Source organism: Nannobrachium achirus (assembly GCF_963921795.1).
Source record: "Nannobrachium achirus genome assembly, chromosome: 13".
NCBI lineage: Eukaryota > Metazoa > Chordata > Actinopteri > Myctophiformes > Myctophidae > Nannobrachium > Nannobrachium achirus.
Window position 1 is genome coordinate 30,345,637 of NC_137833.1, and position 13,680 is coordinate 30,359,316.

General features: G+C 44.0%; 1 protein-coding gene across 12 annotated transcripts in view; it reads left to right on the plus strand.

Moving 5' to 3' along the window:
- Positions 1 to 13,680, plus strand: part of LOC308296571 (neurexin-1a) — a gene marked incomplete at both ends in the record, with an annotated part of 488,347 nt that overhangs the window by 318,135 nt on the left and 156,532 nt on the right. For all 12 annotated transcript variants that reach the window (XM_080739872.1, XM_080739878.1, XM_080739879.1 and 9 more), the window contains one exon: positions 3,000 to 3,181. In XM_080739872.1, coding sequence (XP_080595998.1) covers positions 3,000 to 3,181 — 182 coding nt within the window. The remainder of the gene's footprint in view (positions 1 to 2,999; positions 3,182 to 13,680) is intronic.

The following is a 13,680-nucleotide window of genomic DNA, read 5'->3' on the forward strand; positions in this document are numbered from 1 at the left end:
TAATTAATGACGCAATTTCCCCTTGCTAATGGTGGACAAAGCGCATATTGACTGAAATGTGGGAGTGGAATTGGAAAATGAACGGGAGGACGGAGTGAAGCAGTCACATCACTGCACTGTGAGGCAGGGCCAGAGGGGAGGAAAAGACAGAAATATATAAATAAATGGAATATTTATCGATAGTTTTATATCCTTGTGAGCTGGTTTACAAGAAAATATTGGAATTACAGTCAGAATGATTTATAATCTATTGTTCAGGCTAAGGCTGTTTAACACTCAGCCCCACTATGAATATTTCATCTCTCCCTTTTTTCCTGGCTCGCCTGTCTTTCTGTCTCTGTTACACACGCACACACGCACGCACGCACACACACAGTAGGTTTTCTCCCCTTGAAGATAGCTGTTTTTATGCTAATCTGACAACTGCATTAATTTTCTTCCTTTTCCCCCCACCATCATTTTTTTTTCTTTCCCAGAGACACGCACAGGCAGACATACTTCTCTATACTCGGGAGAAAATGAATTGAAATACTATCGTAATGAGACTTGTTCTAATTGCACTGAAATGGGCACTGATTTGATTGAGACAACTCCGCAATGATGAAGCACAAGAAGGCTGGCAAGCTTCAGAACCTGTGACGGCATCATTACAGGCTATTATAAATTACACCCCCCCCCCCCCTATCTAAATGTATTATAACTAAATATATAATGAATTATTGTTCTCCCATCAGTTAGATGCTTTGAATAATCTCCTCTCTTAATTAGTAGAGAAAGGCTTATTTCTAATCTTCCATTTTAACACATAGGATACTATCGCAAATAAGTATAGTCTTGCTCTCCATATGGTGGACCACTGCTTTCTCTCATGGTGAAAGGATCGGTAATTAGAACCACTCTGGCGAAGAAGACTCCCCCCGCCACTGGGTCACAGTCCCACCTTTTCCCTCTCTCCGAAGAAGACAAAATGGGCAACGCCGTGCGACAAGAAATAGCCAGTAGTGGAGGTCACCAGAAGGGCATAATTATTGGTCTAGGCATGCCGACACTGCTGCGGGCTGCGTCTGCCTTTGAGGCCGCTAATGAAGCGCAATAGACAGGGAGGTGCCCGTTCAGCACACTGGTTACCTGGGCACCGGGGACGCAGCTGGAAGTTTGCTAGCGTTCACTCGTCTCACTTTACCTCCGGAGGTGATGGAAGTGGCAGGAGTGAAATGGAGTAATTGTGCAGAATAATAAGCTGTGAGCTGTGTGTGTGTGTGTGTGTGTGTGTGTGTGTGTGTGTGTGTGTGTGTGTGTGTGTGTGTGTGTGTGTGTGTGTGTGTGTGTGTGTGTGTGTGTGTGTGTGTGTGTGTGTGTGTGTGTGTGTGTGTGTGTGTGTGTGTGTGTGGCAATATAATACCTGCCGATTTCAGGCTTTTTCTGCTCTAGTTTGCGTTCTTGCACAATCAAGTGATTATACTTCAAATGTTTCGCGCTGACAGTCTGCTGTGTTTATTTTTTACTCTCTCAGAGTTGAAACTGCAAACCAGAACTTGTTTTTGATGAATCAAACATTATTTTAATCACTCTCTGTGTGGTAGAGTATGCTAATACAATATAACTAGCCGTCTGCGGTGGTTGGAAGCGTCCTCTCTACACTTCTGTTGAGAAATCTAGACCCTGGTGTCGGGTAGGACACCTACTGGTTGACAAGTGTACTGCCTCAAACTCATTGAACTCATTGAAACCCAATATCTCCCCTGGCCAAGCTGGGGTTGCCTCTCGGAAGAGCGGCAGAAATGTTAATCTCTCATGCGGAAGACCCAAGCAGGTTCAAGACCCTGGTATAGGACATAAACGCTACATATTTAATTTAAACGCTACGCAGCTTTGATTTAACTGAACATTATGCATCTGTGCACCTGCACAGTGCAATCATAACTCTGAGAGCGTACAAATGGAAACAAGTTTGGCTCCATTTGTACGCTCGGAGAGTTACAAACGGGCAAATAAAACACCCAGGATAACGATGCACTCGTCCCAGACTCTTCTCCCTCCTGGTCCCCAAACTGTGGAATGAACTCCCCAATTAGAACTGCAGACTCACTCACTAGCTTCCGCTAAGACTCACCTCAGCCCATAGAACTTACTGTAGCACTTGCCTACCCTCGATGACCATATCAGGCTTATAAAAAGGTTAGTAGGTGAAACGGCACATGCTGACTTCGTGTACACTTTTTTACGGTCTATGGGTTTGCCACTCTGACATCATGCTCCGACATCACTGTGATGTCAGAGGAACCACTCTAACAGAATGGGTGTGCCGTTCTGACATCACGTTCTGGCTTCACTGTGATGTCACACTAACAGAATCCCTTGTATGCCCATGTATGGAGTTCCCTGATGTCATCAATATTAAGCCCATATCTAACAGGACTTCATATGGGTATTCCCATATATGGAGGCCACATACCACACTAATAGAATCCATATATGGCCAAGACAGATGGCCAAGATAGCTTCGTTCCTTCTTGTACATACAGTATGCATGCAGGACCTGTGTATGTGTGTGCGTGTGCCCCTTGTCTGTCTTTCCCTTGTCTCTCCCTTGTTATGATTTCACACTTTAATAAAATTGAATTGAATTGAATTGAATTGAAGATAGCCCATATATGTGTGGCTGGTTCTACAGACAGGGATCTCCATGTATGGGCATGAAAGGGTATGATGTCAGATGTCATAGACATCATAGGACTTTCACATAACGAATAACTGAGTAAGCATGTCTGGGCCCTCACAGTATTTCTCCAGTACATGGATCTCCATATATGGGTACCAGGGGTCTCCATATATGGGTAACTGGTCCGATATACATCACTGGCCAGATGACAAAGAATTGGCCCTTTAGGGCAAGGTTGCTTGTCGTCCTGAGGCGTCTTACTAGTTTATAGACTGATGCCAAAATTGAAAATTGTATACTTCATCTTCCCTCTCTCTCTCTCTCTCTGTCTCACCAGCGGGAACAACATACATATTTGGGAGAGACGGCGGGCTGATCACGTACACGTGGCCGCCCAACGACCGGCCCAGCACGCGGGCGGACAGGCTGGCCATCGGCTTCAGCACCCAGCTGAAGGACGCCGTCCTGGTGAGAGTGGACAGCTCCTCTGGCCTGGGAGACTACCTGAAGCTCCACATCGTAAGTGACCCCTTCCTTCCACCGCCTCCTTTAACGACAATATCGACTGCTTGCTGGCGCAAAACAAGCAATTCACCTTATTAACTGTGATAAAATGATGATGTGATCAGACTGATCACCATGGATACAACGGCGACAAAAGCGAGGACAAACAAAATGCTTATCGACTGTGCATAATATTGGATTTGATTATGATACTTTACAAACTGAGCCGTCCGCCTCCTGTGTGCGATAAGGAGGTAATTGTGCGTGCTTGTTGTGGTCTCTGTGCTATTATGTTTGTGCTGGGAACCCAGGGAAATGGCTTGCTCTAATAGGGCTGGTTCCAACACATCTGTCACCTGCCTGCAGCTCTGTCAGTTACCACCTGACCTTTAGCTGGCTAACACACTTACTGACAAAAATACAGATGCTGGCCAATGATACACTCGTCGCATACACACACACACGGCAGACACAACGTGGATGTTAATGCCGCTTGACATCACCCACGAGAGCCCGGGACAGCATGTCCAGCAAATCATTCCATTTGTTCTCAAGCACGGAGCGTGGAAAGAGGCAGCGCAAGGTTAGAGACCAGCAAACATGGAAACATGGAATTGGACTTGAAGCTCACTCCAGTTCCAAAATGTGTTTTGTGCGCACACACACACACACACACACACACACACACACACACACACACACACACACACACACACACACACACACACACACACACACACACGCACACGCGCACACAAAGAGTCATAGTCACACAGATTCACAAACATGAAGCATTGCAATGACACAGGCAGGTCTGATTCCGAGGGCACGCAGCAGCAGCAGCTGTGATGTTAGTCCCATGAGTCACCTGGGTCCCAGCGGCTCTGTTCAGGAGGTGTTTCTGTGTCTCGTGCCGCCGTCCTCCACGCCAGCCCTCAAGCAGAATGCAGAGTGAGTTCGGCAGATTGAATCAGACATCGGGAGATAACAAGCCAGCCGCTCTACAATAAAACGGGGGACGCGCACGCAGGGACGCACGAAACATGTTCACTATAGATCATAAAGTGAAATGTGCGCTCATTCAGATGTGCAGTCCCCCTATGGTTCACGTATTTCTTTGCTGCCTTCTGGGCTCTTTGCCACCTACGGTGCAGCGCTGCTGCAGGGAGAGCTACAGCAGGAGCTTTCCTTTGCACCTCTCATAAAGGAGAAGTTCGGTAGAGTTTTCTGTTGGGACTGAAAAGGCGCAGTCTGTGTTTCACCATTTGGCCTAAGTACCCGTGATGAAAGTGCTAGGAGATAAGGTATGAATTGCTTCTCAGAGAAGTTCACACTACCAGCACTAGTGGTTTTCAAATGATGTGCGCGCAGAGGCAGAACAGCCGGTATTCCATTGAAAAATATTTCTCTTAAAAAATGTGCATCAAGTACAGGGTACCGCATACGCACAGGCGCAAAGCTCACTTGGCCAGGCCTGCAATACAATGTCCTGTTGGAAATCTGAGGTTGTTTGTGTTGTGTAAACACACTCACACCAGTGCAGCCAAAGGGACTACACACATCCACACTACATGTAATATCTACTTGTACTCCTGCGGTATAGTCAGTACTACAGCCTACAAGTACAGTACCACTATAGCCTACTGATCTCAGTGCTATGGACTCAGGGTCCATGCGTCATTGCTGTTCACATCATTCGCTACTGTACGGCGGTGGATATAGGTTGCAGCTGGTGCACAACGTTCCCACGAGGAAGCTGAGCCTGCACAAACACCGAACCACACCGTTATGTTTACCTTACGTTATTTATTGTGTCTCGCAACCTTGGTCTCGGAAGAACCAATGCACCACGGCGAGCGTGCGCTCGCTGAGTGCACGGGTCGGGGCTTTGGGGAAATGGGTCTCTGAAAGAAAAGAAAAAAGGGCGGCGGTGTTTGTGTTAGGTTTCAGGGTCTCAGTGACCCAGTGTTTGACGTTGAGAGCTAGGTTACAGTTCCATATGGTGGGAGGCGGGGCTACAGAAGGTAATACAGGTTACGAGCTCATGCATGTGTTGTGTGCAGCCTTCCTCCCACGTGTGCAGTGACTAGGGATGGGACGATAAGTGATATTATCGTTTATCGTGATAACAAAACACTCACGATAATCGTATCGTGGAGATTTAATTTATCGTGATATCGTCCTCCGTCATGCACTGGGATCAATTCACCTTTTATTTGCTGAGCTGCATATCCGGTACCACTTGAACCCTCTATAATTGGTAAAAGGTACTTATAATATATGTACTTGATAGTCTTTTTTTCCCTCTCCATCAAATGTCTTTGCCAAAAAATAGCCGATGTACAAGCTCACAACGCGTCGCTTTGCAACGCGTTGTGAGCTTGTAGATCTGCTATTTTTTGGCAAATGTTCCGCCCAATGATAATTGATTTTGATTATCGCGATAATATCGTAAATCGTGATTTCTTTTGTCACAATAATCGTGATATGAAATGTTCATATCGTCCCATCCCCAGCAGTGACGCCGTTGCTTGCAGGGCAGAAAATGTTGATAAAGCATGTTGTTGGAACGGGGGCAGCAGGCTGTAAGAATCCCCTCTCCTCTCACATCAGCAGGCACTCTGAATGGGTGCCTCTTATTTATGTTATTTTTATAAAACCTTCCGCGCATGAATCCGCTGTCTTTGTGAAACGCTGCATTTGACGAGGGGGCGGCGAGAGCTGCGAGTGAAAGGGACATTTAATGAGGGAGGGAGAGAGAAAAGAGAGAGACTTAAGGGTACGCACTGATTGCACTTTAACATGGAGTTATATAAGATATAAAGGAGATACTACAGTGTGTTGAACTGTAAGGACTATTCCTGCCTCACATGAAGGCTACTTCCGTTCCCTGATGAGATTAAATCAAAGCTGTGTGTGTCACGGCTACTGCATGACAACAGTTACTGTAGTATGCAAACAGGGCTCATTGACCACACACCCCTGCACATGTTTACATCCTCTGGAGATTTCTGGAGTACTTGTCATCGCCTGTTAACCCGTATATCGTCACTGTCCGGCAGAAATCTTGTATCTCCAAGTTTCAAATGTGTATGTTTTTTTTTTCATAAAGTAAAGCCCTGCTTCATCATACAATACTGCCGCACAAGACTAGAAAAAATAGCAGATTTACAAGCACATGTAGATCAACTATTTTCACTATTTTAAATCAGTTTTAAAATGATAATACAAAACGAATGGTTTTGGACATACAAGTTTTCTACCGACAACGACAATAATATACAGTATATAACTGTATCAGGCTTATTATTTTGTAATACTCTTTGATTACTTTGTGTAGACTGCAATTTAATACATTATAAATGCCAAGTGTATTACAGTAATCGCCAGGGTTGGGAGGATAGTTGATACATCTCTATATTGACACCAAGTCATAAATTATCCTCCACCACGTGCTGTCGTGATGTTCTTGAAAAAGGGAAAGCTCGGCAGAAACATGCTTGAAAAGACTTCACTTTATATTAGTATATTATAGTAAATATAGTATATTAGATCAGAGCTGTTTGCAACATGGGGTAGTAATGGAGATTTGTCCTGAATTCAAGTGAATGAAAACAGGCAACTGAATCACATTATTAAATTACAATACATAGATAAGAACATATATATATCCAAGTTGATGTGTTTCTTTCTGGCTGACAACGTCTCCTTATTTTCACTTAAACTCATAGTTGATCAGAGATTCCCCCAGGGCTCTATAGGGCCCCTCCTTTTTTCGATATCCACTTAATATCTTAACAATGTGTTGTGAGCTTGTAGATCTGCTATTTTGTCACAGAATAGGGATGCTACTGTAGGTTGAAGTGGTCAGAAAAATCATGCTTTACAGCGCACCATGAAACACAATGAGCTGTGTTACTGTATACTGCCACTTTTTATGTGGTCTGGTCTGGTCTGGTGCACCAAATATCGACTGCAAAAAGCCTTGTAGTATTTCTGCGCGCTTCTGCTGCAAGCAATGCTAAGGCAAATAAAAAAGAAATACAGAAAGAAAGAAAAAAGACACGATAATATGTAGGTACTTGATGATATCATACTGAGAGCTCTTTTCATCCTCTTAAACGCTAATAAAGCCACAATCAACATATGTTGCTTTGATAGATTTGCATATACTGTACTGTAATAACAGCTTCGTGGTTTTGTCAGTGGATGCAGGGGTGCATCTTTCACAAACGACGTATCATCATGACCTTGATATCCAACGCTCCACGCGTTCAACGCGTTCCACGCGTTCCATGTGTTCCACTTCATTTATATTGCATCGAATATACATGTAGGAGCCGTAACATCCGAGTGGGAGTACCCACACATATCGTCGCTGTCGGGCAGAAACCTTGTATCTCCAAGTTTCAAATGTGTTCCTTTTTTCGCAAAGTAAAGCCCTGCTTCATCATACAAGACCGTCGCACAAAACTAGTGAAAATTGCCGATCTGCAAGCACACAACGCCTCGCGGTGCGAGGCGTTGTGTGCTAGCAGATCGGCTATTTTCACTAGTTTAAATCATTTTTAAAATGATGGATACAAAACGAACGCTTTTGGACATACAAGGTTTCCGCCCGACAACGACGATATATATGTATATATATATATATATATATATATATATATACAGTATATATGCTCTGTATATATGGTTGGCTGTATGAGATGGGATTAGAGCAGATTTCAGTATTTACCATGCTCCCTGTTCATCCCTCACATTCCTCACTCCCCTAATCTCCTACTCCCATTTCATGATGACAGGAAACCCAGCGGGGCTTGAAGGACGCCATCTCAGCTTGCACACTCAAGAGGGAATTTTCTGGGTAATTTGTGGAGACCGTGATTTAAATGCACCTCAAAGGACTTGATACACCCCCTCCCCCCACACATCCCACCCCAACCCCGCCTCTCCTTTCTATCACAGATAAAGACAATGACTGTGAAGCCAGCCAACCAGTAAATGTATGACAGTCACTTTCCTCAGGCTCGTTACCAGGGGTGTGTGTGTGTGTGTGTGTGTGTGTGTGTGTGTGTGTGTGTGTGTGTGTGTGTGTGTGTGTGTGTGTGTGTGTGTGTGTGTGTGTGTGTGTGTGTGTGTGTGTGTGTGTGTGTGTGTGTGTGTGTGGGTGCGTGCGTGCGTGCGTGCGTGCGTGCGTGCGTGCGTGCGTGCGTGCGTGCGTGCGTGCGTGCGTGCGTGCGTGCGTGCGTGCGTGCGTGCGTGCGTGCGTGCGTGCGTGCGTGCGTGCGTGCGTGCGTGCGTGCGTGCGTGCGTGCGTGCGTGCGTGCGTGCGTGCGTGCGTGCGTGCGTGCGTGCGTGCGTGCGTGCGTGTGCGAGACTGTGCGTGTGTGTGCGTGTATACAGTAAAGTCCTGAGTGTTAATTTGACTCGGAGAGTATACAAATGTAACCATTATGGTCCATTTGGTTACATGTGTTTACTCTCCGAGTTACAAAAGGATAAATTAACACTGAGTATTCTACTGCGTGCGTGCGTGCGTGCGTGCGTGCGTGCGTGCGTGCGTGCGTGCGTGTGTTTTATGAGGGGTGGGGGATGCTGAGTCCAAGATAACATTTTTGCCGTAATTATGTTGATTCGCCCACAATCTCCCACTCCTCCCTTCTTCTAAGGTGGGTTGGTATTCATGAGGCAGCTCAAACAATGTCCCACGTGGATATAACACTTGTCTGTACATGATATTATGCCATCGCTGCTCATCTCCATAGAATTAGTCCTATTGCAGCTGAATGCTAAATCCAGGGAAATGTTCACAGTGTCATTATGCAAAACAGGGAATTATAGAATGTAATGATCCTTTAGTTGGAATGATATTCTTGGGGTATATCTGTAAAGCGGAAGAACATGCATAAACATTATAGGATACGGCTATGCTGTGCGTTCTCTAGTTCATTAAGCACACTTAAGGAATAAGGACTGACCACCAAGAATAAACCTATAAATAATAATTATTTAGTTTTTTTTTTTTTTTTTTTTACTCGAGGGGAAGGCACCTGAATAAACATTATAAGATACAGTTCATTATGTAGACATTAAACACATTTAAGGAACATCCACATCAAGAATGATAACTTTAAACTATAAATATTTTGTTTTTAAAAATAGTTCTGGATGTAGTCAGGTTGCTTAAGTATTTTTGTCGGATTTCTGTGAAGATTTGTAAAACTATACATTTTTGGAATCTTCAGAGCATGGGGAATCCAAAAATCAATGTTCCCATTTGCACAGACACCTGTAAAGCCGCCATTTTGGACGTTCAAAATGGCCGACATAAAATACATCATTTGTGCTATCTTGGCTTCTGGACAACCTAGAAACTTAATTAAACATGCCAATCCTATGTTTTCTGGGTCAAGGAATCAAATGAGTAAATGTTGGGTGTAAAATGTTCCGGACCCCCACCCCCTTTCTGGGGTTTATCTATTTTGGGACCTCCCAGAACAGTACGCCAGCCAATTAATGTCCTAATTTCATAATATTAGAGTTGTTTTGTAGGTTTTAAAACCTCCTGGGTTCATTTATTATACTTTTAAAGCAGCCAGAATAATCCTTCTGACCTTTGGTTGGGGTCTTTCCTCACCTGGGACCCCCAGACAGACCCCTGAGTCTGTCTCAGTAATCGCTCTGCTCCAGAACAATGTTAAATTAGATCATAATTGAAGCATAAAAGTTGTTGTAGCTGGGCTCTGAAAACAAAAAGGAGTAGTAGCAAATACCAGGGGTCTTCCACAGGGAGCTACTACAGAGTTACTACAGGGGCCCACCAAATCTTGATGGGATTTGAAACTTGAATGTTTTTATGTATTCAGGGTTTATGTACCGATGTTTCTGGTTGACATTGGCACATTTCACTCAGGTTTTTTCATCTGACTTATGTCACTTTGTCTGCTGACCTCACTCAGCAACGAAATATAAATAAACGAAAATAAAAATAAAACAATTCAGAGGAGGCAAGCAGTGATCACCGCATGATGTGCACTGCAATGTAGTTACAAATGCACTACATTGCAGGCGCATTTTGAGAATAAAAAAAGAAAAAAGAAGAGGAAGACACGTGTGACATGCGTGATCTGGGCAGATTGCCCCAGGAAATGTGCCAATCTCAACCCAAAACAACGGTATTGTACTTTGATGGTTTATTAGTATTCTCAGTATTATTTATACATTCTTTGTGTTGGACAGTTATGGTTGACAGGTGTTACTGCTGGGATTGGAATATTTAAGCTATTGCAACTTCATATTTTGGGACACGCAGACTAACATCCATTTATTGCACTGCACTCACTGACAACACACCCACCTCTGTGTTATCGTCACCCCAAAACCCGCACCCATCCTCTTAAAGAGCCCATGGTCAATTATGCCCAAGGAGATTCACTACAATACAGTAATTTCAGACATGCAGGATCTATTCGTCTTTATCATCGTCATCTTCAATGTCCAACCTAATAGTGTTGACACAGTCTCCACCATAGCATAGAGTGGAAGGCAGGTTATTTGAGCAGGGAGGGCAAGACCCCTGACTGGAACATACCCTCCACTCTCTGAATTTCACCCATTTTCTTCGATTGGTGGAAGCTTAGGGCAATTTGTCAGGTATGATTTATCCCGCATTGTGACATAGTTGGCAAGGAGGATATGTGGTAGCAGTGCAGCACGGGTTGGTTGTTGGACCTTTTGAACTGTAAACACGGCATGCAACATGCTCCAATGACTGCAATGTTGATGGAAGCTCACCATTAATAAGCTCAGTAGAAATGGAACTCTTGCTAAGGTCCTTGAAGCGGTTAATGGCTTAATGTCATCATTATCAGGCTTCAAGTAGGCGTTGACCCATGACGAATTGTGTAGGCCAAGGAACCCTTGACATTTGTGACATTCAATAACTTGAACTCGCTCAAATATATCTACTTACTTTTGTTTTGTACCTTGGCTTTGACTGTTGCAAATTTACAGCAGTGTCAGAAAGTGGAGGGTATGTTCCAGTCAAGTGTCTTGCCCTCCCTGCTTCAAAGGCTTTTTTTATTGATTTGATTGAAGTATTTATTAGAAGTTTTGCATAGGATAAATTACAGTTTCATGACAGTACAGTTCACTGATACAAGGTCAACTAAAAGGAAACTAAGGTAAGGCATAAGACGTTGAGATCCTTCGCTTTAACTCATATAAATATAGGCAATACTTGAGCTCATCAAATGTGTCTGCAAAGCAGATTGCAAGGGATGGTGCAGCTGCTTAAACAATACAAACAAAGACTGTCAACATTATTAGGGAGGACATGTAGTGAATCTCTTTGGGCATAATTGACCATGAGCTCTTTAAGAGGATAGGGTATTGGTTTTGGGGTGACGATAACACAGAGGTGTGTATGTTGTGTTGTCAGTGTGAGTGCAGTGCAATAAATGGACATGTTAGTCTGCGCGCCTAAAGTAATACGTTGCAACAGGGACGGCTCCAGGGGGGGGGCTAGAGGGGGCTTTAGCTCCCCCTAAGCCCGCCCTCCCCACAAACTCAATTAACACCTGTCAACCATAACTGTCCAACACAAAAATGTTATAACTAATACTGAGAATACTAATAAACCATCAAAGGTTACAGTTTCAAATCCCATCAAGATTTGGCGGGCCCCCTCCTGTAGTAACTGAGGACCCCCCAGGGGTCCCGGACCCCCTGTGGAAGACCCCTAGTATTTGTTACTACTCCTTTTTGTTTTCAAAGCCCAGCTACAACAACTTTTATGCTTCAGTTATGATCTAATTTAACATTGCTCTGGAGCAGAGCGATTACTGAGATAGGCTCAAGGGTCTGTCTGGGGGTCCCAGGTGAGGAAAGACCCCAACCAAAAGTCAGAAGGATTATTCTGGCTACTTTAAAAGTGCAATAAATGAGCCCAGGAGGTTTTAAAACCTACAAAACAACTCTACTATTATGAAAATAGGACATTAATTGGCTGGCGTACTGTTCTGGGAGGTCCCAAAATAGATAACCCCCAGAAAGGGGGTGGGGGTCCGGAACATTTTACTCCCAACATTTACTCATTTGATTCCTTGACCCAGAAAACATAGGATTGGCATGTTTAATTAAGTTTCTAGGTTGTCCAGAAGCCAAGATAGCACAAATGATGTATTTTATGTCGGCCATTTTGAACATCCAAAATGGCGGCTTTGCAGGTGTCTGTGCAAATGGGAACATTGATTTTTGGATTCCCCATGCTCTGAAGATTCCAAAAATGTATAGTTTTACAAATCTTCACAAAAATCCGACAAACATACATTTCTTAACATAACAAACCTGACTAATGGTGTAGCACCACAACTACAGTATAACGTTGAGATCACTTTCAGAGCAATTTGATGAATGATATAGGAACACTGACAGCCAAATCAAAATCCATCCATCTGAATTTATTTATATTTATCACTCGCGTTCAACATGTTGACAGAACGTTATTGTTCATCAGGGTGGATGTTCCCATCATTGTTATAGTCGTCTTTGTACTTTTATCTTTTTTGCTTTATTTTAGATATGATAATAGAGAGGAAGATGAGGGCAGCGGCATAACCCATTATGTGGTTATGTAGGTCGCAAGTTTACTATGAAAACCGGCACATCTTGTCCACGTATTCCCCTAAAGCCTCTATCATAGTCACAGGTGAAGAGCTATCACCTCACCGCGGTGTAGATTTCTAGCTATCACCTAAAAATGAATAACAAAGCCTAGGTGATAGCGAGAAAACTACACCGCGGTGAGATGATAGCCTTGGACATAATGATAGAGGCTTGACGCATCACTGTGACATCGCAGGTGATATCACAGGTGACATTACCTTCTGTATGTAAAAGTCCATTATGGTATTACCCAGAATCCCTTTTATGCCCATATATGAAGATCCCTGATGTCATCGATATACATCACTGGCCAGATGGCCAAGACTCTCCCCATATCTGTGTGGCTGGTTCAGATAGGAATCTCCATGTATGGACATAAAAGGGATTGTACCGTTATTGTACCACCGTTCAGAAAGTGTGCCTATAGGCTATTGAGTGGCCTGGTTCTTGAGAACTGCTCATCCGATCGACTTCACACTCAACACTGCACTTCCCTCGTGTCCTCAGCAACGCACCCTTCAAGTGTGAAGTCGATCGGATGAAAGGTTCTCGAGATATGCAAAGGACGGACAGAGATTCTGTGGAATTTATACTGTGGATAGCCGTAGGAAAGTATCACCTTGTCCTTAACAAAAAAAAAACAAAGAGTGGATTCCTCTCTCTCTATTGGAAATCCATGTGCTCATTTTTTGTCTTTCTTAGGAGGCCATTTAGATGACGAGATGGAGGCTTCGCCGTTGTTTTCTCCTCTTCCGTGTGGTGAACGAGCGGCGGTGACAGTGGCTATCAGAGCTTCTACTTCTCGAGCGCAGGCAGGGCCCCCGGGGGCCCGGCTGAGCTTGTTT